Below are 24487 nucleotides of genomic sequence, written 5' to 3' on the forward strand. Positions count from 1 at the left end.
CGGCACCAGTATAAAGCAACACACTCCATGCACTAAACAGAAGCTGCTGCCTCCTACAGCAAGGTCATTGTGTGGACTTTGGTTGCTAATACAAGGTAAACAACACTTTATTCAGAAATAAATATGCTTGATATATGCTGTATTGACTTGCTGGTATTGAGATACATGTCATTTGTTTGTAGGAGATGATATGAACGTTTGTTCATACTTGCAGTTCTGCATAATTGGTTCGAACATAAAAGAAAACACTACATGAGTTTGGATAATCTCTTCTGTATCTCATGTGTCACTGTTCTGCCCCAACAGAGCCTGTGCCAAGTACGTACATCTTGGTCATCACGGGAGCCCCCATCTCCACCAACAGGAAGGGGATGGAGCCGAATTCGGAAGACCACGAACAAAGAAGCCATTCAAGAAATATTTGGATGAGATATGACTGTGTCAAAACGACTGTGTCAAGAGTGAAAAGAGCCTCCGCTATCATTCCACCAGCACGGATATTGGCCGAGTCATTCAGGTACCTCAACAACAAAAATTATGTGTTTTAAGATGCACCTGCAACCTCTGAACAAGCACAGACGACGCTGGCCAAAAGAGTTCCGTCAGCTTGCCCTTTCTTAGTGAGCTTCCTGGCCTTGCCAATTCGCGCCAAGTATACTTTTTTTTTTCAATGAATGCAAGCTTTTTCATTCCACATTCTTGTTAGAGATCATTCCTCTTCCTCATCCAAACATTGAAGGTCAACCGATTCTTTGCTCATACCTAATGCCAGTCACTGTCTAGAAGCATAACATATCTGTAGCAGTATTTTGTAGTGTACGTTGCCATGTGCAATTCCTCTCCTGAAATAGCTGATGCGGCGTTGGCGTGTGTCTTGCTTTGCCTTTGCACCGTGTGCTATGTAGCATTAAACTTTTCTTAATGTGTTTGGCTTTCACTGCTTGCAAGGTAGAGTGGCTTCTTTCTTGAATGCAAGCTTTCTAATTCCCATATTTAACTCCTAGTCTCGTTCAAGATTGCCATTCTTGCTCGACAGCCAGTGTTTTGCGCAAGCTACATCGAAGTGATTGATTGCAGAATGTGGTTTCACTGCTGTCCGACTTGGTACTCGTCACCGTGTTATATTTCTCTTATGTGGGAGCCTGGTCAGTTGCATTGGGAAACAGTCTCTCGAGGCAACTACCTGCTCCTACAGTTCGCACAGTGGCAGAGACCGAATTTACACGCACTGTGGTTGGTGCTCCCCGTTCCGTCCTTTGCTGCTGCTGTGCAAATTTTGCTTGTGGCCTTCCTGGGCCATGATTTGGCGTCAACGGAGACTCCCATACATGATTACATGGTCCTAAGTGTATGAAGTTGACAGACACATGGGTGGAAAGGCCGGCAAGAGTGGTTGCAAAATTGTGATGCCCATATTGAGAATGTGGAGCACCAAGTATGAGTTGCAGATTAGTGGCCCCCGAAAGAACAAAAAGAAACGTGCAGGTTGGAAAGGAGGTAACGCTAAAATGCTGGGTAGTCCATGTCGCTGTGTTGGCTGCGGCAGCAGGTGCCTTGCGTCACCCGATTGCTTCGCAATGCAACTTACGGCGACTGTCGCTGCAAACAGGTGGCGGACTGCCCAATTCGCTTGTGCTGCTGATTGTCGCTCGTTGCCAGACCGACGAAAGTCAGCAGTTTACGATATCGCGTTAATTGTTTCAGCGCATATCGACATGCAAGTTTTATTTCTGCTCTTGTACGAGAAGGTGCACTGCTTTTCTTCTGCCAATAAAGTTGCACGCCCTGTTCACTCACTTGTGGCTTGTTTGCATGGGCGTCAGTAGAGGCTCTTTAATCTCCTGGCGATTAAAACGCGGCAGCTGAGGCATGCTGCAAAGCCAGCAAGGCGAGCACGGCGCATACCCAGCGTACGCCAACGGTAAAAAGCGGCCATATTGGATATTGCACTAAAATAAAAGGCATTTCCGCTTCCTGTTGAAGTAACGCCATCTGTCGGGTCGTCCGCTAAGTTCCATGTGCAGCCGCTTATTTTCGTACCCCTGTGGAAGGTACAGTTTCCCTTCTCTAAAGTTGGTTCTTTATTCTGTGGTCCCTCCGGGAAAACACCCAGTTCACTGGAATACTGGGCACGCTATTGGCGGCGGCCGCTATGTTGTGGCGCGACTTCTGACGCACGGAGTTGGTCACCGCCTTACCGCTTACGTGGTTTTTCTATGCATCGACCCGTCAGCGTCGGATGTGTTTTAAGATGAGCTCATCATCAAATACGGGGGAAAATAGCTAGTGCGCGAGGTTGCCGATGGCACCGGGATGCCCGGCGTTGTTTTCCTGTGTGTGCGCCTGCTTTTAATGTCCATGACCATATAAAGACACCAGACCATGAAGCCAAGAAAGCATCAAGGAAATTATCTGTGGTTGAAATGTAGAAAATAATAAAGAAAGGGAAATGAAAGTGGACGAAAAGATAACGTGTCGCGGGAGCCTTTCCGTTCCCCTTCTGCTTAAGGATGCCGCACCACTTGCGGCAAACTCGTAGGTGACGACAGTAGAGCTGACGTGTGTACGCGGGGCGAGTGCCGCGCGAAGCCCCTAAGACCACGCGCCACTTTTGCTGGTCGGCAGAAACGTGTGTGGAGGGGCTTTAGTGCCACGCGGGAGATACAGACCTGTATTTGTTTTCCCGCGTTTGGTTTTTGAATGTGGAAGAGGGATCTTTGAAATGTTGGTTTTGATGGGTGGATCCCCGTTACAGTACGTCCCTTTGTGTCCGAACTGGACCAGCTCTCTTTCAGTGCATTTGCTCTTGGTTGTGTGTATCTTGCGGGCCGGACTTACGTAACTTTAAACGACGCCCAGAACGATTGTCCGGAGTTCTGGTCTAAGGTCAGCTGGTATGCATCTTCGGTTATGCAGAGTGGGACAAGTTGCCAATGTTAGCCAATTTGAATATTTCTCAAGGTAAATATGTCTTGCCTGTAGATTTCTGTACGTAAAGTTGCATTACTGTTACGCCTTCAGGACCTCTCCAGTCCCTACAGTCATAGTTGCCAAGCATACCGTTTCTGGAGGGTGCATCTCTGGTGCAAAGAGCCGAGTCTGCCGTCCTTCGATCTCTGATCGGACTGGCTTCAGCACATCAGCGAAGCACCGGAAAAGTAGCGAAAACGAGTGGGAAATCGGCTATTGTGATACCAGGCAAGCCGCCGACCGACCTTGGCAACTTCCGACCCATTTCCCTAACGTGAACGTTGTGCAAGCTTGCTGAGAAAATGCTAGCCACATGACTGTCGTGGTGGCTAGAGCACCACGGTTTCTACCACCCTGCTCAAATTGGCTTCCGTCCATCCATAGGTACTGAAGATGGGCTGGCTGTCTTAGCATCCTCAGTTTTATCGTCAACTCGTAGGCACACTGTCCGTACTGTCCTCGCTATGGACGTCGAAAAGGCGTTTGATAACATCAGTCATGCTGCCATCTTGGCTTCAATTGACTTGCTGCATTTTCCCCCTAGAGCACGCAATTTTGTGAAATGTTTCCTTGAAGACCAACACTTTGCAATTCGCCTCAGTGGTGACGCCGTCGGCTCATTTGTCCCTCCTGGCGGCGTACCCCAGAGATCGGTATTGTCACCCACATTATTCAATATTGCTTTCATCCCGCTTGCCGCTTGCATGGCGTTTTCACGATGTACCCGACATAAAGTTCTTCTTGTACGCTGATGACATCACGGTTTGGAGCACTCATCGTGACCTGCAGACTCAAGCCGCTGCCCTTCAATCAGCTTTATATATTACGTCGACATACGCTTCTTCGGTCGACTTTAAGCTTTCCGTCAGCAAATCTGCATACATGTCAGTCGCCAATCGCTGGGGCCGGCGTAAATGGACATACATGAACAATCTTTTTTTCTCCAGAAGTGTGTAGGAGACCTGACCTAGTCTGGAAACGACTAAATACCGTACTGCAAGGCGACTCCACAGAGGAATCAATTTTTTCAATCATCAATAAAGACTAGACATTAACAGATACCCGATTAGCGGATTCCTTTAACGAGTACTTCACATCATTAGTAAATAGCAAGCACGATCCCAAATGCCTTGAGCACGTGACAACGAATAATGGATAGTGCATTTTGTTTCCCACAATGGTGGACGAAATTGTAAGTTCCGTCATGTTCCTGCGGAATAGTATGTGTACCGATGCTGATGACTTCCAGATACAACTTGTAAAATATGCCATCAATATAATCGCACCTATTTTATAACACGTAGTCAACCTTATGTTTTCCATCGGCACTTTCCCCAAAGGACTTCAGACATCAAAAGTATCAGTGATATTCAAGGGCGATGATATCAGCTTTTCTAATTACAGGCCAATTTCAATTATTCCCGTGTTTTCAAAATGCATTAAAGAGTTTATATATAACGCATGTCCAGCTTTTCAATAAAGCAACAGCCTTATCACGTCATGTCAGTACGGCTTTAGGAGAGGTTGCTCAACCGAAACGGCCCTTCTCAGCCAAAAAGAACACATTTTACAGTCCTTTGAAAATCGACTATGCACACTAGGCATATTCGTCGATTACCCTAAAGCATTTGACTCAATCACCAGTCCTTACTTGAGAAACTGGAACATTATGGCTTTAGAGGCACTTTCCTAACACTTCTCACATCGTATTTTCATCATCGTCGACAGCAAACCACTGTTAACGGTTTTCTATCTGAAGTAAAACCAATTCATGCTGGTGTGCCTCAGGGCAGTATCTTAGGCCCATTAATCTTCGACATATATGTGAACGATATAGTTAGCATAGGTAGTAACGCAAAATTTATTATATACGCAGACGATACAGGTCTTTTCATAACAGGGTGTGATCCGTCTAGCCTCATAGAAAAAAGCAGCGTGGTATTAAATAAACTTCACGCTTGGAGTGTCGCTAACTCATTAAACTTAAATGCTGCAAAGACGAAAGCAGTTTTATTTCGCCCTCAACATAAAGCACTCAATATAACCAGCAGTCTAAAAATTAAGTCATCAGATATACCAACATCACGCGAAGCTAAATGTCTTGGCGTTGTTTTTGAAGAACACATGCCGTGGACAGCTCAACTAAATGAAACATTAAATAAACTTTCAATACCTGTAGGGGTTTGTGCAAATATGGCCACATCTTGCCTCAGAATATAAAATTGTTAATTTACAAATCCCTGCTTTTGTCGAAATTATCGTACTGCTATTTAGTCTGGGGCACGACAACACGAATTAACACTCAGAAACTATATAAACTTAAAAAAAGGCCCTTCGCAACATCGCTAATGCTGCATACGACACAGACAGGGAACCAATCTTTAAGGCTCTAAATTTATTATCAGTTAATGAGCTTTACCTTATAATGTTAAATAAACGCTAGAAATTGGAAGTGAAAAATAACAATTTATTCCTTACTGAATTGTCCGGACTATGCCGGCTTGAGTATGCCCGTACATTAGAATGCGTGAACTATAGAAGGGGCCTAGAACACGTACAAAGTACGGCACTCAGATGTTAAAATACCAGATACCTCCGCTGCTTAATAATCCAGAGTTCCAAATATAACACAATGCCACACCTAATTGTCTTATTTGCTTTGCTGTGACGTTCTATATTTCGGTGCTTTTTGCTTTCGCAACAGAATGTGTAATCTCATGCAGTATTCGTGCACTCATGTGAACCTGTCGTGTGTACAAGCGTATTTCTTTTTTATTTTCTTTTTCTTTTTACACAATGATTTGTTGGTATGCTTCTTTTACTAGTATTTATGACAATAGCAGCTGATTTAAGACTGTACGAAAAAAATACACCTGACTTCTGTACACTGTTCGGTTTGTTTCTGTTGGTGTGCTGTGTTTGTTATGCGCCTTGTCTGCCAGTACTCGGGGGTGCAGACCTCGTCAAGCCTGATGGATGGCTTTTCGTCTGTACCCACCAAGTGTCTTTGATACTGAAATAAACGATTGAATGACTAATTGGTAATGACTGACGTCAGAAATTTTACGAGTGACTGATGATGGCTGTTGCGTAAAATTGTCGTTAAATTGGACTACGATTGTACTAAACGTGGCGCTGTTAACTCGCGCTTTGAGCCATGGCGAGCTTCAATTTCTGAATCGAAGGAAGAGATAAAGAAATAATTCTCTATTGAAAAGCAGGTGTTTTACTAGCTAGCGTTTGCGTACATGCTACACTGCAGAGGACAGTATGTACAGAATGAAAGAGTGAATGAATGAATGAACCACACAAAATTGTGGGCACAAGAAAGAAGAGTAAATGAAGGACACAAGGAGCATTTCATGTGACATTAGCTGGTGAATAGATGTTATGGGCTACAAGGGTAGGCTTTTAGTAAAAAAACTTTACGGTCTTGGCACGTAAGGTGAAAACAAGAAAAACCCAGGTGGACAATATAATCTGGAGGTACCCACACCAATTATGAGGTACCCACTACGGCGTGCCTCATAATCAGATTGTGATTTTGGCACATAAAGCTGCAGAATTTAAAACAAGATAGAAACAAACTCCTGATGAGTGGAGAAGTATAACCAGTGTGGAGAGCGAGCCTATTGTATTGAAGCACGAGAACATGATCTTGAGGGATTTGTGCTCTTTTGATGTGCAAGATCACACATCCAGCAGCATATGCCCTAAGCTAACTCATTATAAATCTATTAGAAGGATAATTTGCGAGTTCAAGGGCTTCTAACAGTTAAACGGCAATTTCCGAGCAATTTCTGATGTTCGCTCACGTGAACAGCGTCTGGCATCCTGACCATCACTGCGTTGTTTTAAAAACTACTTAGTTTTCACTGAAACGCCAGGTAGGCATGCAAAGTTATGGAAGAAAATGATAATAAGTTGGACATAGCGGTCGACTCGGTCCTGTGACGGCGTACCGGATCCCTTGAGCTTCCTGCTGAGCTCGACGGTGAAGAGCATGTTGCACTGCTTGGTGGTGCAATAGTTGAGCAGCGGGAACCAGTAGCGGCCAAAGCTCAGGTCTTCCGTGTTCAGCCGACCGGCCACCTGGCCGCACGAGCCGACGACCACCACACGACTCGGCTTGCTCTTCTTCAGCAAGTCTGCACACGCCCGTGAAAGATGCGACGATCGTATTCTAATCGGGCTCCGGTATTGTAATAATTTGTTCCTTGCTTTCATTATATTAGCAGATAAACTGCATTGTAAGCTATTTCGCCAATCAGACAGCTTAATAGTCCAAGTCATCTCCTATCTGGTTTCCAGCCCACATGGGACAGATCGAGGGTGCGCCGCCCAACCTCAATGAGTCGGCACACGGAGCTGCGCGAGGGATCATCAACCGCGTAGCTACCGGGCAACGTGACGCCGGGGGTACTGACAATCGGGACTCTCCTTCCTCGTACACCGAAATTGCTAAGCACTTTTACTTGGCTCGGAGGATCTACCCCCTCCCACATTGCAAACTCAATAGACCTCAGGCTTTGACACTAAGGCTTCTACAGACGGGGGCATACCCGAACCCCCTACTTCTTCACAAGATGTACCCCGAAATTCAGACGACAAATACATGTGCACTATGCAATGACTTAGCGAACTTACCTCACATGCTCTGGCGATGCCCCGCGTTACGCGGCGATGAAAGTAACACTTCTTCACGCTGGGATGCTGTCATACACAGCCCCAACCTCGAAGAACAGTTATGGGCTGTCCAACGGGCCCGCGACGTGGCGGAGAGGCTCGGCCTCTCTGTCCCGACGTGGGAGCGGCCCGCTGCGCGCTAGGGCGCGCCCTAAAGGACCCTAATAAAGTTTTTCATCCATCCATCCATCCATCCCCTATACATTAAAAAATAGTTATTTGTGTTTTTTCTTTCGTTCTTTGCTATATACCTGAGCCATTGCAATGAGAAGCGTTATTAGGATTGGCCCATCTTGCTTTCGAGTGCACTTCCACTAAGAGCTTCCCCCGTCATAAACCATAATAAATAACTTGCGAACACACATATCGTGCATTGGTGTCTACACTGGCCCACCACGTTGCTCTCTTTGATTAGACAGCCTCCGTGTTCAACGACCGATTTTAATACATCCATAATGGGCGCCGCTTCGTCAGCGAGACAAACGACAGGCCGAACCCTGGGAAGCAGGCAAAGGAAGCTTCATTTTAAGGAACTTGCAAATCCTCATGCTTCCCGCGAGTGATATTGGGATTTCATTATGGGATTTTATCATTCCACTAGTATTCGCACAACCTATTCTCCTACTTAAGAACTAGATACTGCGACAGCATGCAAGGACTAGATGGTAAAACACTGAATAGCGCCAACTTTAAGCTAATTTTATTTCAGTCAGACTCGTCAGGAAATGAACGTCACAACACAGAAGCAATTAGGTAGCACACATTCACTATGAAAAAGAAAGACGCTGTGAAGTACGCGCGAAATGAGTGCTCACGCTATGGCCATCTGAGAGAGAGAGAGAAAGGCAGCTAAGTTAAGCAAGTTCTCGCTACCCTACACGTGGGAAAAGGGGGAAAGTCATAGGGAGCGCAGGCGCAGATGAATGTTCACTCACGGATATGTTCCCTCACAAGTGCTCATCTAGTCCTGCTGTTTTCAAACAGTACATTAGGGCTTTAAATGCGTTGGAATTGCGAGTGTCAAAGTTCAAAAAAGTGTCCGTGTATTGTGGGAAAGTAGTCACATGGTAGTGGAGCCGACGGTGGTCTGCTCCGAACCATCGCCAATAGCGCTTCGCTCCTCGAAGAGGCAGGACGTGTGTCGAGTGAGCTCCTGAATAACACTTTGCAATATGGATCCAGGACCTGAAAGAAGTGCGACGTAATGCTAACGCCTTTTTTTTCGTATTTACCGCTAAAGTGCTATTGAATTTTTGGGCATCTGAGAGTTATCATGACGTTATCATCGAGAGCTTCTCTCTGTCTGCAACGTCACCAATTGTTAACCGAAGAACAAAAGCTCAACTACTGCTTTTGTTTGTTGCTCTTAGTCACGTTATACATGATGCCCCAGCTATCATGCATCACGTTTTACAGCGAGGCTCTGTATGGCTCAGATCCAGGGTTTCGTGGCGCGTGTGAGCAGAAATTATCATCATCAGCAATGGCTCAAGCGTCACCGTCTTCTTCGTTGTCGCCCGTCGCCGCAGCCGCGCGAACGCGCGCGTGATACTGCTCGCACGCTCGTCGTCTTTTTCCACAGCTGGCTCCGTTGTGCAAAAAGCTATTATCATCATCACCAATGGCTCTTTCGACTGCGGCTGACGTCACGGCTGTATAGGTGATCTATAGTAAATCATCTTAGTTTCTTTCCGCCGGTGCAATGGTAAGGCCGCGCGTCGTCAGGACTGCAGAAGAACAGCGCGCGTATGAAGAGGGACGGAGGGAGCAGCGACGCGCGTGTGATCGATCGTCCATGGCGTGCGGACGCTAATGCAGCGGCATCCGACGAGCGTGCCCGCGAGACGGCACGTGAGCGACTAGCGAGAACCGAGGAAGCACACCACGTCAAGGGGTCAACGTGGATGAGTTCAAGGGCGCGAACGCGAGGTTCCCAAGATGCTTAATTAATCGTCATTTCGACCCTGCCTGCAACTTCTGCGACAGACTATGGTTCGGTAACGACCTCACTACGATCGCTGCCGTGAGGGACGACGAGAAACGGCAACGTGCGTTGGAGGTGTTAACGCGGTGCTTCTCTGCGAGTGGGTGGTACGTGTACAGAGGCTTTGCTAAAGGGTGCGCTTCCACGTTTTTTGACGACGAATGGTTACGTGTACTCGCATGTGTAGGCGCTTCTTCCGAAGCTCAGCGCCGATCGGATAAGCTTCGCTGGTGATCCACCTTCACACAGTGGAATGGCTCATGAATTAAAGAAAAAGGTTTCGATGAAGTGATCCTAAGATGAATAAGCTAAGATTTGGTATGGCACAACTTTTTGAGAAATGGTGCAAGGTAGGGAAGAAAAAAATGGCTGTGGCTTAGCTAAGGTTAAGCTCAGGATGCGAAGCATACTAGCCTTTATTTTAGTTGTTGAGCCACTGTTTAGCCTGGTGAACTGCTGTTGCTTGGCTATATTTGGTTCGGCTAGACGAAGAAACAACTCATGCGTTACTCTGCTTCGCCTTCAAGAGTGGAACGCGACAGCGTTCCCGTCGACCCGCCAAGGGGTGTAAGACAACGGGCTACGGCGCAGCGACTACGCGCCCCGCATTGGACGCGGTGAGCGTGGAGCAACGCAGCGTTCGGCGCGGTACCGAAATGTGCGCCTGAGCAAGCGACGCACGCCTGAGCCTTAGAAACAGCTCGTTTCTAAGGCAACACCGCGTTCACTAGAGGCGCTTTTGTACCGCTTTGAAGCATCGTACTCGTGGCTCAGTGGTAGCGTCTCCGTCTCACACTCCGGAGACCCTGGTTCGATTCCCACCCAGCCCATCTTGCAAGAGTTGAGCCAAAGCCACCTAGAAACAAACGCAGCTGCTTATATACCGCCGCGACGCCGCGGGCGACGGCGCGAGTTGGAGCCCCGTTTCTCCTCTGTCGTGAGGTCACGGTGACCACGTGACGGTGTCACGTGGTCAGCCTTGAAGGCGACGCCGCGAGCGACGGCGCGAGTTGGAGCACCATTTCTCCTCTGTCGTGACGTCACGGTGTCACGTGGTATTGAAGGCGACACCGCCGCGCCTGCGGAGCTGGGTTGAGCTCTAGTAATATGCTTCGCATAAAATATATACCGTGACGTCTCACAAATAATTTCCAAAATAAGAACTCTTGATATGTCAGCCCGCCGTGTACGTGGCCATAACAAGTTTAAAAACGTCGAACGTCGAAAACGGTCTGGTTCGTTGCGCGCCCCTTTGTTAAAGATGTCTTTTACCCGGCCTATCCCCGTTAAATATGTTTCAATCGGCTTAGATTTGCCCGACATCTTTGAACACAATATATTTTCGGCTATGTTTAGCGGATGTCTGCATTCTGATTTATTATGCATGCAGGTATGGCGTACTCAAGATATAGCTGCTGTTACTGTGCCTAGGCACAGTAGCTGTCGACTTTGGTAACACCCCAAATACAAATACGTGCAGCAATGCGCGCTACATAAAACTACACCTGCACCGCGAGTTGCACGAATAGCGGGGGCTCAAAAGAACCGCCGTTTTAGTCTCGAGTTCGTGAGCGGAGTCTAAATAATATATATATATATATATATGATGTCACGGTGAAGGGAAGGAAGAACTTATTGGAATAGAGGAAGATGAAGTGTGGCAGTTGCCTGAACGCCATTAACATCAGTTGTATATATACATTATTTTACACTCGTGGGCCTGCTTTCTTGCTGCAACATTTTGGTGGAGGTGCGGGGTACAATCACGGAACCTTGTAGCGGACGTCATGTACCTGCCGCCACAATGGCAAATCAACCGACACAAGCGACAACGCCTCAGCAGCCCGTACCAACGGTCATCCTCAATCATCCGCGAGACCCAGGGACATTTTGTGGCACGGACAACGCCGACGTCGAGGACTGGCTTACGATGTACGAGCGAGTGTGCGACAACAACAGGTGGAATCCAACAATGATGCTAGCAGACGTGATATTTCTAAGAGGAACTGCGAAGCAATGGTACGACACAGAGGAAGCTGACCTAACGAGCTGGGATGTCTGCAAAGAAAAGATGCGAGACCTGTTTGGCAGACCTGTCGGTCGTCAGCTGGCAGCAAAAAAAGAACTTGCGTGCCGCGCTCAGACGTCCACAGAATCCTATGTCATGTACATACAGGATATGCTGGCCCTCTGTCGCAAGGCTGATGACAACATGACCGAGGCAGACAAGATTGGTCACATACTGAAAGGTATTGCAGACGATGCCTTCAATCTCCTGATGTGTAAGGATTGTGCCACTGTGGATGCAATTGTAAAGGAGTTCCGGCGTTTCGAACAAGCGAAGGGCCGCCGCGTCGCTCAAACTTTCGACCGATTGCCCAATACCGCCGCGACATCTTCTTGCGAAGACCCGCCGCGGTTCGTTCAGCCCGCAGGACCGGAAGATATCGCGCGCATCGTTCGCCGTGAGCTTGAGGCCATGGCTCCTGCTCCAGTTCGTCCCGACTGTCGGGAAAGCGTGCCCGCTATCTCCCTTATAGAAGCGGTCGTTCGGGAGGAAATAGCAAGTTTGGGCATTCCATCTCTCTGTTCGGTCCGCCATACAAATACCTACCAGATTTCTCCGGCCGCTCCATCCCAGACTCAAAGCTTTTTGCCACCCCGTCGAAACCCAGCTGACTGGCGCACAGCGGATGATAAACCCATTTGCTTTAATTGTTCCGGTATTGGATACATCGGCCGTCATTACCGCAACCACTGGTCGTCGCCTCCTCGGTGGTCGTCTCCGAGTCACTACCGCCAAGTACCAGACAATCGTACTTTCTCGCCCTATACGCCGACTAGGAACATCAACGCCGATAGTGATCCACCAAGATCCAGCCGCTCCCCGTCCCCGCAAGGTCGTAGGTCCCCTTCGCCTCTCGTTCACCGCTCTTCGTCCCTTTCTGCAACCGGTCGCTTCGCTTCGGGAAATTCGGCGGTGCAGCTCCCGGAGGTGAAGCAGCAACTCCGACCCGGTCCACAAATCCTCTGTTGACCCTGCCTACATGGGGAAACCTACTGGACATTGAAGTTGATGGCGTTCCTGTTAGATCTCTCGTCGATACAGGAGCGCAGCTTTCAGTTATGAGCGCTGCTCTCCGCCGAAGGCTCAAAAAGGTTCTGACACCCGCCATACCGGGCACTGTGCGAGGCGCCGATGGGAGTACTTCACCTGTCCTTGGAATGTGCACAGCACGTGTGACCATTGGGGGCCATTATACCGCTGTTCTATTTATCGTCCTTGAACACTGTCCGCACGACCTAATTCTCGGCCTCGACTTCCTTTCGAAACACTCTGCCCAAATTGACTGCTACACAGGTGTTGTACAGTTGCATCTGCCGCTTCCTGCCGACGCAACAACTTGTGCTTCACACCGCTTATGTTCTGCTGAGTTTGCAAGGCTGTCTCCACAGGCGGCTACAAACGTCCTCCTGACGCCCTGTCCTCCCGTACCTGATGGCGAGTACGTCGTGTCGCCGATTACTGACGTGGTTTTGTCGCGCAATATTGCCCTGCTGAGCACTTTAATCCGGATCCGCGAAAACTGCACTCGCATGCCCATCCTCAATTTTGGATTTTCGTCGCATGTGCTGCCACACGGTATCGTCATAGCGCATATCACTCCTTTGGAAGGATTCAAAGGTCAAAGAAGAAACCTCAAGTCCTTCCTTATCGTGTCTTCCCAACAGAAAGGGCCATCCTACAGAAAGAGGTAGACAGGATGATGGACAAGGACATCATTGAACCTTCCAGTAGCCCGTGGGCATCACCGGTTGTCTTAGTAAAGAAAAAAGAACTCGTGGCGCTTCTGCGTTGACTACCGTCACCTCAACAGGATAACAAAGAAGAAGAAGAAGAAAGAAGGATGAAAACACACCACAGAAGGACTGTCAGCAGGTGCTACGTGCTCTCTTCAAGGCCTTGCTATCACACATAGAGAAAATGCCGGCGAGCTCGATGAAGGAAATGCTCGAAGTAGTCCTGCCTCTCGAGTCAGTGATTCTAAGCTCTGCCTCTTTTTAAAGCACCTAGCAATATGGATGCGGTCAGGACACAATGTTCACCATCTCGTCCACAGGTGCCACTTATTATGCAATGGAACTGTGCGGGTCTTGCGTGCCATTTACCTGAACTGTCACTTTTCTCACGCAACATGCCTGTGCCAATATTGGCCCTGTCCGAGGCTGGTCTTCCAAGTTCCAGATCAATTACTGGTTATGTCACACATGGAAACCAAAGTATTCCGACATTTCCGAACGGAAGCGCCATGCTATATGTGAGACGTGAAATACCACATTACGTTCTACCAGTTCAAGACGTTCGCAGCAGTGCTTTGTAAGTCACTGCTGTACAAGTGCGGCTGGGAAACCGGAGCCTCAGGGTGGCCTCCGTGTATGTGAGCTCTCGCCTGAAGGTCTCGATGGGGGAAATTATAAGAGACCTCTGCAGCCGCTGCCCAGCTCCGAGGATTATATGTGGGGACTTCAACGCGCACCATACTCTCTGGGGCGACAATGCGACTGATGCACGTGGAAAGCAAATTGTTAGTGCTTTAAACACCGAGGGACTCTGCGTGGCATATGACAAACAGCCAACGTTTTTTCGACCACCGGCCTCTTACAGTGTCATTGACTTGACGTTACACTCAACGGACATCCTCGCATCGTCAACGACTAGTAAAGATAGAATGTGCAGTGATCATTTTCCTATCTTCGTTAACATTGCTGCATATAGAACCAACGGCCGAAGATCCTGTCCTGTGACGCATTGGGATACGTACAGGGACGGCCTAAGCGAATCATCTGGAGACCTGTTCGCGGACATGCTACGTAGCAAGAGATTGGCTACCGGTGAGCTGAAGCTACCCGACCACTTCCCCGCTCCGGATCTAAAGCCCAAAAATCTATGCGCTGCCCGTAGAAGACCGGAGCGGAGGCTGATGAGGACGAAGGGCGACCCACCAATGAAGAATATATATAACAGGATTAACGCAGTGATTCGACGTTATACAAGGAAACTAAGAAGAGATCAATGGGCATCATTTTGTGCAAGCCTATCGGTCTTCACGCCAGTTCCAAGGATATGGTGGGTCGTTAATAACCTTGCTGGAAACTTTCGACCAAACAAGCCATTTGAAGCCCTAGCATTGAAGTTAGGCAAGACACTTGCTTGTCTTGCGAATGCCTTCGCTGAAATATACTCTTCCGGCAGATCAGCCGGCACAACCAACCCGCCTCCACCGCTATCGTCGTCTCTAATGGATGCTCCTTTCACACTCAGAGAGCTGGAACTAGCTATGAGCAGCCTCCGACGTCGCTGTGCGGTGGGACCTGACCTTATCAGTAATCAGATGCTGACTAACCTACGGGTTGAGAGATGGCGTGATTTGCTGGCATTTTTTAACCAAGTCTGGGCCAGTGGGGCTATCCCACATTTATGGAAGGTAGCATGGGTGGTACCGGTTCTGAAGCGTGGAAAGAATCCTGCAGCTCTGGACTCATACAGACCGGTATCACTGACCTCGCGTGCAGCGAAGCTAATGGAGAAGATGGCATGCACAAGACTCACTTGGTATGTCGAGCAGGGTCGAAAACTACCATCGTGCATGACTGGGTTTCGGCAGCGTCTAAGCGCTCAAGACAATGTGCTGGACCTGCTAAGCCACATAGAACATTACAGTGCGGATGGCCTGTCGACACTTGCTGTTTTGATGGATGTTTCTAAGGCTTACGACTACGTGTCTCAAAGAGCCATCATCAGCCAGTTACAAGTTGTAGGCGTCACGGGTCATCTCTTACACTTCATACATACGTTCCTCAATGATCGTCGCATCAGAGTTCATCTTGGCGACACTTTGAGCGATGAAATACGTATATTTCGCGGTGTGCCACAGGAGAGTGTTTTATCTCCCTTATTATTTAACATTGCCATGAGTAGCCTGCCAAGAATACTAAACCATCGAACACCAGTGAAGATATCTATATATGCCGATGATGTCTGCACATGGGTCTCCGGCTACCAGCATCGCCGCCTCGCACGAATAGCCCAGGGAGCAGTAAAAGTCATTCAGTGCCACTTGGAAACGGTTGCATTATCACTATCAGCAGAGAAGTCATCGTTCGTACTATTTCCTGGAGTGAAAAGAAAATATACACGCTTGACGCTGAATTTGAACGGATACTAGATTCGACAAGTCACCAACGTCCGATTTCTGGGCGTTACCTTAGACCACAGGCTACTCTGGCGCCGCGGTGTTGACCCCGTTGTGGCGTCATCATCACCCAGGCTACATGTGCTCAAGCGAGTCGCTGGCATACGCTGGGGCAACCACCCGACGTCGATGCTACGGCTACATACAGCGTTGGTTACCAGTCGAATCCTGTATCAGCTACCTCTGATGTCACCCTCAGACAGCCAATACGAGCGCTTAGAAGCCATCCACAGAAAAGGTATCCGACTTTGCCTTGGAGTCCCTCAGCCAGCGTCAAACAAGAAAGTGCTCTACGAAGCTGAGTCACGCCCTCTACGACTTCAGGCTTCCCAGGCTCTGATGATCCAGCCACTACGATTGAGTGAGTCTATGCCCAGTAGAGCCCTCTTACGACGTATAGGTAACAGGCCGCGCTCACATTTTTATGCAGCATTGAACACGCTTCGGGTTTTAGGATTGCTCTGCTCGAGACAGAGGGAAAGGATAGAACCACTCTGGACATTCGAGGACATCACATGCAACTTAAGTGTACCACGATTGCAACAAAGAGCTGCATTCCATTTGCAGAAGCCAAGTCATTAGTCCTGGAACACCTGAACACGACTTACCCGAATCACCTTCAAGTATACACAGATGGCTCTGTCAAGGCAGACGAAGACCACTGTGCAGCTGCATTTTATATTCCCTCTCTAAGATATACGTGGTCTGGCCGTCTGGACTGTATAGCCTCGTCGACAGTTGTGGAAGGCGTAGCAATAGCTTCTGCTTTGCGCAAATTAAAGACTTTGCCTCCGCTGAATGTGGTTGTCCTTACGGACTCAAAGGCCGCATTACAAGTATACCCTGGTTTGCCATCCCTCAAGTTCCCACGCAAATCACTAGCCATCGTGAAAGAACTCAACAACAAAGGCTTCACAGTAAAGTTTCACTGGATTTCTTCCCACATTGGTATCTCAGGAAACGAAAAAGCTGATGCGCTTGCACACGCAGCGCTCTATCATCCTCCCAAAATCAAGGCTCCAAAGAGTAATCAAGTGCAAAAATCTGACATTGGAAATCACTTTGCGTCGCTTTGGGTTCCACCACATATGCCCTGCGTAACCAAGAGATTGCACCGAGAGGAAGCCTCACTTCTATAACGAATAAGGACAGGATCTGCTAATACACCGGCCTGAATATTTAAAACGGCGCGAATCAATTCTCCGAACTGTACGGCATGCAACGAGACAGGAGACATTGAGCACGTTTTGTGGTCCTGCCAGCAATTCCAAGATGAAAAAGACACTCTCCTGAAGAATCTGCAAAACAAGGACCTTCCGCATACGCGCCTGCAACACCTTATATTTCCCGAGGGATCAGTTATAGCCCGAAAAGAAACTTCACGTCTCCTCATCGAATTCTTAGGAGAGACTGGTTTGATGGACATATGGTGAAACCCTTCAGCGGTATTGTGCGAGATGCTCGGGAGTAGCAATTGCCGGTCTTGTTCGCCAGGCTAAACCCGCCTGTTGCTGCAATTCACCACCACCACCACCACCACCACCACCACCACCACCACCACCATGTTTATCCCCTGCCTCGTATTGATAACGCTCTTGACTGCCTTCACGGATCCCAATACTTTTCATCAATTGACCTCCGCTCCGGCTATTGGCAGATTAGCGTCGATGAGATGGACCGCGAGAAAACCGCCTTCGTCACCCCTGACGGTCTGTACCAATTTAAAGTCATGCCCTTTGGATTATGCAATGCGCCACCTACATTCGAGCGCATGATGGACTCTCTCTTGCGCAGATTGAAATGGTGTGCTTGCCTCTGTTACCTCGACAATGTGATTGTGTTTCCGCCGAACTTTGAGAACCATCTACGGCGCCTCACAGCCATACTCTCCGTGTTTCGCAGGGCTGGCCTTCAGCTAAACTCCTCCAAGTGCCATTTCGGTCGCCGTGAAATTAATATGCTCGGCCATCTCGTAAACGCCGCCGGAATCCAACCTGATCCACAGAAAGTTCACGCCGTGCGAAATTTTCCCATACCTTGTTCAACAAACGATGTCCGTAGTTTTCTGGGCTTATGCTCTTATTTCCGGCGATATGTGAAAAATTTTGCCGACATCGCTCACCCTCTCACTGACCTTCTTAAGAAAGACGTCTCTTTCTCTTGGGGACCACTGCAGGAGAAAGCCTTCTCTACCCTGATTGAGCGGCTTACAACTTCCCCATTTCTGTCACACTTTGACCCTTCTGCGCCCACTGAAGTACGAACTGACGCGAGTGGTCATGGCATCGGCGCTGTCCTCGCTCAGCGTCAACAGGGCCAAGACCGTGTTATCGCTTACGCTAGCCGCCTTCTTTCCATGCCCGAGCGAAATTACTCCATTACTGAGAGAGAATGTCTCGCGCTCGTATGGGCAATCGCGAAATTTCGGCCGTACCTTTTTGGTCGGAGCTTCTGCGTCGTAACCGATCATCACGCCCTCTGCTGGCTCTCTTCTTTGAAGGACCCAACTGGACGACTTTCACGTTGGGCCTTGCGTCTACAAGAATATACATTTTCTATTATGTATAAGTCAGGGCGCCTGCATAAATACGCTGACTGCCTGCCCCGCAATCCCGTGGATCAACCGGACGATACCGATGCAGACTCGGACATCAGTGTTCTATCCCTCTCCGGCTTCCTCCATATTGGCGACGAGCAGCGCAAAGATCCTGTTCTTCGAACACTTATGGAACGCCTAAGCTCCTCGCCCAATGACCCGTCCCTCCGGATGTTCACCTTGCGCGATGGAACTTTATACCATCGTGGCGTTCGTCCTAACGGCCTGGAGCTCCTCCTACTCGTTTCCCAAGCACCTTCGACTAGCCGTGCGCCAGCAACTTCACGACGCTCCTACTGCTGGACATCTGGGCATCACTCCTACATACAACCGCCTGCGTCGACGCTTCTTCTGGCCCGGCATTTATCGTTCTGTGCGCCGTTATGTCGCTTCTTGCGACCTGTGTCAGCGCCGGAAGACGCCTGCTATGCCTCCCGCTGGTTTGCTGCAACCAATTGATATCCCTACAGAGCCCTTCTTCCGTGTGGGCCTAGACCTCCTTGGCCCCTATCCAATTTCCATCAAAGGAAACAAGTGCATTGCTGTTGCAACCGATTATGCCACGAGATATGCCATCGCACGAGCGCTACCAACCAGCTGCGCTACAGATGTCGCCGACATCTTACTGTACGACGTCATCCTGCACCACGGCGCCCCTCACCAGTTGCTGACAGATCGCGGCCGCTACTTTCTATCGAAGGTCATCGATGATGTGCTCCGCTCCTGTTCTACAGAACACCAGATTGCTACCGCGTACCACCCTCAAACGAACGGCCTCACCGAGCGACTCAACCGCACGCTAACTGAAATGCTGGCCATGTATACGTTTCTGACGATCACCGCGACTGGGACGTCGCTTTACCATACATCACTTTCGCATACAACTCGTCCCGTCACGACACTGCCGGATTTTCGCCATTTCACCTGTTGTATGGCCGCGACCCCACCTTGCCCTTTGACACGTTGCTACCTTCCGCAGTACAATCACCCAGCACTGGTTACGCTCGCGATGCTATTGACTTAGCCGCCCAGGCCCGAGAAGTCACCCGCCATCGCCTCACAGTCTCGCAAGCTTCTCAAAAGCGACGCTACGACCTTCGGCACCGAGACTCTCATTTTTCACTCGGTTCCGTTGTTCTTCTCTGGACGCCTTCACGTCGCGTCGGCTTGTCGGAAAAACTACTTTCCCGTTATTCTGGTCCGTACCACGTCTTATGCCAACTGTCCGACGTGACATACGAGATCGCCCCAGTCGGTCAGCCTTCAGTGCCTCCCAACGTCACCAGCGTTGTTGGTCACGTCGCGAGGCTGAAGCCCTATGTCCCCCCATTAAGTGAGGCTCTATAACTTGCACCGGGATGGAGCTACTCCGCCGGGAGGGTGATGTTACGGTGAAGGGAAGGAAGAAGTTGGATTGGATTAGAGGAAGACGAAGTCTGGCAGTTGCCTGAACGCCTTTAACCTTAGTTGTAGATACACATTATTTTACACCCGTGGGCCTGCTTTCTTCCTGCAACAATATATATATAGCAATACGTGTCACTGAACGGCGGGGCGCAACTAACCTATGAGGCACAACTATCGTGACTGAGCCCAGCAGCGGTGTGCACTACAACGAAACGAGTGCGCCAAGCAATGTGCGTAACATCCTAATGAAGCCTGCCGAACCAGAAGCGTGACCGGCGAGGCTCAGACAACATGAAGCACGGCTTTCATAGCAGCGAGCGAACATGTCCAACTACAACGGTGCCGAACGGTATTTAGTGCGAAGAAAGGCTGTAGACGCTAGTGCATCTCATCAAATCGTCCGAAAAAATACGAGTTACTTCTGAGGAACGGCCACTTTCCTTGCGAAGGCGCGGGTACGGAGCATATTAAAATTTTCCGCGGTCGATCCTATAGACCTCAGACTCTGCCCAGGCGGCGCTGCGGAAAAACCCGTCACCAGCGCCCCCATCGCAGCCTTGGCACGAACTGAGTAGTGCAAGGAGAGCTGTCCGCAAGTGACGGTGCATAGGCCACAATGAACCCTTCTCTTTCGTTTGTGTTGAGGCACGGTTTACTAAAAATCAAGGACCTGGAAAGCTTCTTCCGCCCATCCGCGCTACGGAAAGGAAGCGCAGCAGGGCTAAGTACGCGTACAATGTAAAATAAAGTCTTAAGTGTTATTTCGGCGTGCTGCAACTTGCAAGTACAGGGAGCATCAGGTTTGTCTATAGGCATATCAGCATAAAAATCTAAGCATTTCAAATTGGTTCATATTGAATGTGTCCTGAACACAAGACTTAATATCTCCTATATTTTTATGTATTTTATCGTAATGTTTTGTGTCGCAATTATTTAGAGAGTAAATCCTTTCATAGCCTTTTCCAGGGCAACAAACAGAAAACGTTTTCCAAGGCAGCAAATAGCGTGCGATCATAACGAAAGTAAGCTTGCTACAGTGCCTACGCGCTGCATCTTTCTTTTTGGCAGGAGCTACAGCATCGCTCAGTACCTTAATTTGAACTTTTCGCAGATGCTTCGAGCAAACAAGCGCGCACAAATAAATGTAAATAAACGCGACATTTTTTTCTTTACACACGCGCGCTACTTCGATATTACTCATCCAGTGCTCCTACAGCAACTTTATTGCTCACATTTGAAAACCGCAGTCGAGCAGGCTCAGCACATTGCGAAGCGTGCTCGTTGTATCAGCCCAGGACATACAAAATACCGAAAGTAGAAATGAGCTCGCGATACAACGATTCTCTAGAACAGGATTTTGAATTCATAAACGAACCAAAATGTTTGGTTAAGCTGACCTGCTAAATCTCTCCGTTCCACTCGTTGAGTCAAGCGGAGGCGGACGTCTGTTAAAAGGTGGAGAAATCGATGGCACATAAGCAGGATGGTTCGCAACGTTGTTTTTTCTGTTACCAACGAAGTGGCAGCTGCAGATTCTTGAGTTTTTGCTTGGTTACCATGGTCCTCCATCAGGGCTACGCAACACAATTACAGAAGAACAAAATTGTCGCACTTTCTCATGCGAGCCGCTTTGTTGTGGGGAATGCAAGTAATCCGATTACCCAACAGGTTGAATGGCCCGTATCCAGCGCTCTCGCCTTTCCCCTTCATACGATGGCGATGGAAATCGGTAAAACTGAACGTTGTTATTCAGTCCTTCACGTTCATGGCAATTTACAACACAACAGTAGTGTCGATTGCGGCGTTTCTTCGTGGCGCGCGGAGCTATCGCGGTTGCCGTCGTTTCCGCCATCAGTCTGAAGAGTTAGCCAGCAAGCGCTTTATGGTAGTTCGGCGGCGCGTCCGACTAGCGTAGAAATTCATAGCTCTCTGTCTGGGTGTTAAATGCGCAAAACACTCGCCATAATAGACCAAAATCTAGTTAAATCGTCGTTTCGCAGTCGCTAGCTGCATAGGCAACTTAGCAAGGGAGTCGAGCTTCACACCACTCAATTACTGCTTCTTCGCACCGGCAGGTGGCGCTACGCGTCTTGCAAAACTCGAGAGTCTGACGTCCATACAGTCACATTTTTCGGCGAGCCGCGTTGCTTCTTCGGATGGAATAATGAAAAGATTTTTCCCCTAGCCTCCTCAGTTGTTGCATCCATAAGTACAACACAGGCTAAGTAACGCCGCAATACGTAAACGGCGCCAGCGCTAACAAAGCTCTTCCCGCCAAAACTCCGCCGCTAGAAACAAAGCGAAGCACGCTTCGCAAACAAGCACGCTTCGCAATGTGCTGAGCCAGTTCGACTGCGTTTTTTCAAATGTGAGCAATAAAGTTGCTGTAGCAGCACTGGATGTGTAATTGCGAAGTAACGCACGTGTGTAAAGAAAAATATTTGGCGTTTATATACATTTATTTGTGCGCGCTTGTTGCTCGAAGGGTCTGCGGAAAGTTCAAATTAAGATACTGAGCGATGCTGTAGCTCCTGCGAGAAGGAAAGATGGAGCGTGTAGGCACTGTAGGAAGCTTACTTTCGTTATGATCGCACGCAGTTTGCTGCCTCGGAAAACGTTTTCAGTTTGCTACCCTGGAAAAGGCTATGAAAGGATTTACTCCGTAAATAATTGCGAGACAAAACATTACTATAAAATACATAAAAAATATAGGAGATACTTAAGTCTTGTATTCGGGACATATTCAATATGAACCAATTTGAAATGGTTAGATATTTATGCTGATATGCCTATAGACAAACCTGATGCTCTCTGTACTTGCGAGTTGCAGCACGCTGAAATAACACTTGAGACTTTATTTTACATTGTACACGTACTTAGCCCTGCTGCGCTTCCTTTCCGTAGCGCGGATGGGCGGAAGCTTTCCAGGTCCTTGATTTTTAGATAACCGTGCCTCAACACAAACGAAAAAGAAAGGTCCATTGTGGCCTATGCACCGTCGCTTGCGGACAGCTCTCCTTGAACTACTCAGTTCGTGCCAAGGCTGCGATGGGGGCGCTGGTGACGGGTTTTTCCGCAGCGACGCCTGGTGTCAGATTCGTCGGACGGTCCTACCGCTGTCGACCAGATGTAGGAGTCGTCGGACTATCTCGCCGCTGCCACCATTTGAAGGAGATGAAGGTCGTAGACAGGAACTCGGTGAACAGGATTTATTTACTTGTTAACAGTTTAAGCAGGATACATTGGCAGACTAGCGCGACTCCCATATGGAGCCCGCAAAACTAACATACAGCAAACAGTTTACGAGCACACAGCTCACTAGTACATTTCTAGTATGAAAGAGCACTCAGCTCCCGACAACGATCACGACACGAGCACACCCTAGCAGCCGGCAAACGCTGCTTATAAGCTCTCCGCTTGACGTCATAGTTCGACGTCATCGTTCGGCGGGGACGGAGCAGGAATGGTCGGGAAGGTTCGTCCAAGCATTGTAAACTTGCCGCCGCCTCGCACTATGGCTCACCCACCCTAATGCACACAAGTTCGAGCCCATACACACAAAGGCTCCGGAGTCAACGACCGAGGGCTTCGTAGAACTGTGCTCCGTCTCGGGTGGTGCGGCCAAGTACCAATTTCCGGAGTTGATCGCGCGCCACGTGGCTGCCGGCCGCCCGCAGTTCTCGGAAGAGCTCCCTGCCTGGTGGGCTTGGAACATGTGCAGCGGGCTGAAAGCTGGCCCGTACGGCCATTCTTAACACTGGGCAGAGTCTGAGGTCTATGGCACGCCGCGACGATGCTATCGCCCTTGGACATTATACGGAACCTCACGGCGACGGCGACAGTAGATACGCGCCTGGAGTGTACAAAGAATTGCTATTGCAACAGAAGCTGCTACTTTGACAGCTGTGTGCCTCCCCAACCAAGGTCTTGAAATCTCGTCAGACGAATGTGCACTTGTGGCATTCGCTCGCAAACCAATGACACCCTGTGCCATCTCCATAAGTGGTCAGATCATTTCTTATGAGAAGAAGAAGAAGAACGAAACTTTTTTTTGCAGAAAGGACTTCGTTGCCCTTAAAACGGGGTAACGCCGTGTGGTCGGTGCCCTATTCCAAGGCACTGCTGGCCCACGCCATCCTTTCTGCCCTCCGGACCAGCCTGAACTTGTCTCCGAGGGCAGAGCTGGATAGCAATGCCCCCCACCTCAATCTCGTGTTATTCTCTTCTTGCTGTTCCATGTGAGCTGCGCATTCTCATGTGATGTGGTAGAGCGTCGGTGTGCTTCCACACCACGCGTGCATATGTCTTTGTATGCTGGTGGGTACTATATGTGCCATTTATGGAGGTTTGTATACGTGTCCGTTTGGAGCGTGCCTAACGTCGCAGAGTCCATGCTGAAAAGTTTCTATGCGGTGTTGGGTAGTCTTTTCAATTCGCTGTATTTCAAGATTGCTTTATAACTTGGATCGATGGGTGTCGGGACCTCCACGATGTTGCCATGGGCAGTTTGGCAATTAGTGAAATCTCGAGCCGCCTGAACTGCATGGAGGTTATTATAGTAACACCCTCTTGTCCCGGGGCCCATGTTAT

General features: G+C 48.9%; 1 protein-coding gene across 4 annotated transcripts in view; it reads right to left on the minus strand.

Moving 5' to 3' along the window:
• LOC126543030 (retinol dehydrogenase 11-like) overlaps positions 1 to 24487 on the minus strand; it is a 139184-nt gene that overhangs the window by 57747 nt on the left and 56950 nt on the right. For 3 of the 4 annotated variants that reach the window (XM_050190178.3, XM_050190177.3, XM_055077587.2), the window contains exon 5: positions 6933 to 7118. The exons of the other annotated variant lie outside the window; for it this stretch is intronic. In XM_050190178.3, coding sequence (XP_050046135.1) covers positions 6933 to 7118 — 186 coding nt within the window. The remainder of the gene's footprint in view (positions 1 to 6932; positions 7119 to 24487) is intronic. 4 annotated transcript variants of the gene reach the window in all.

Source organism: Dermacentor andersoni, chromosome 2 (genome assembly GCF_023375885.2).
Source record: "Dermacentor andersoni chromosome 2, qqDerAnde1_hic_scaffold, whole genome shotgun sequence".
Lineage (NCBI taxonomy): Eukaryota > Metazoa > Arthropoda > Arachnida > Ixodida > Ixodidae > Dermacentor > Dermacentor andersoni.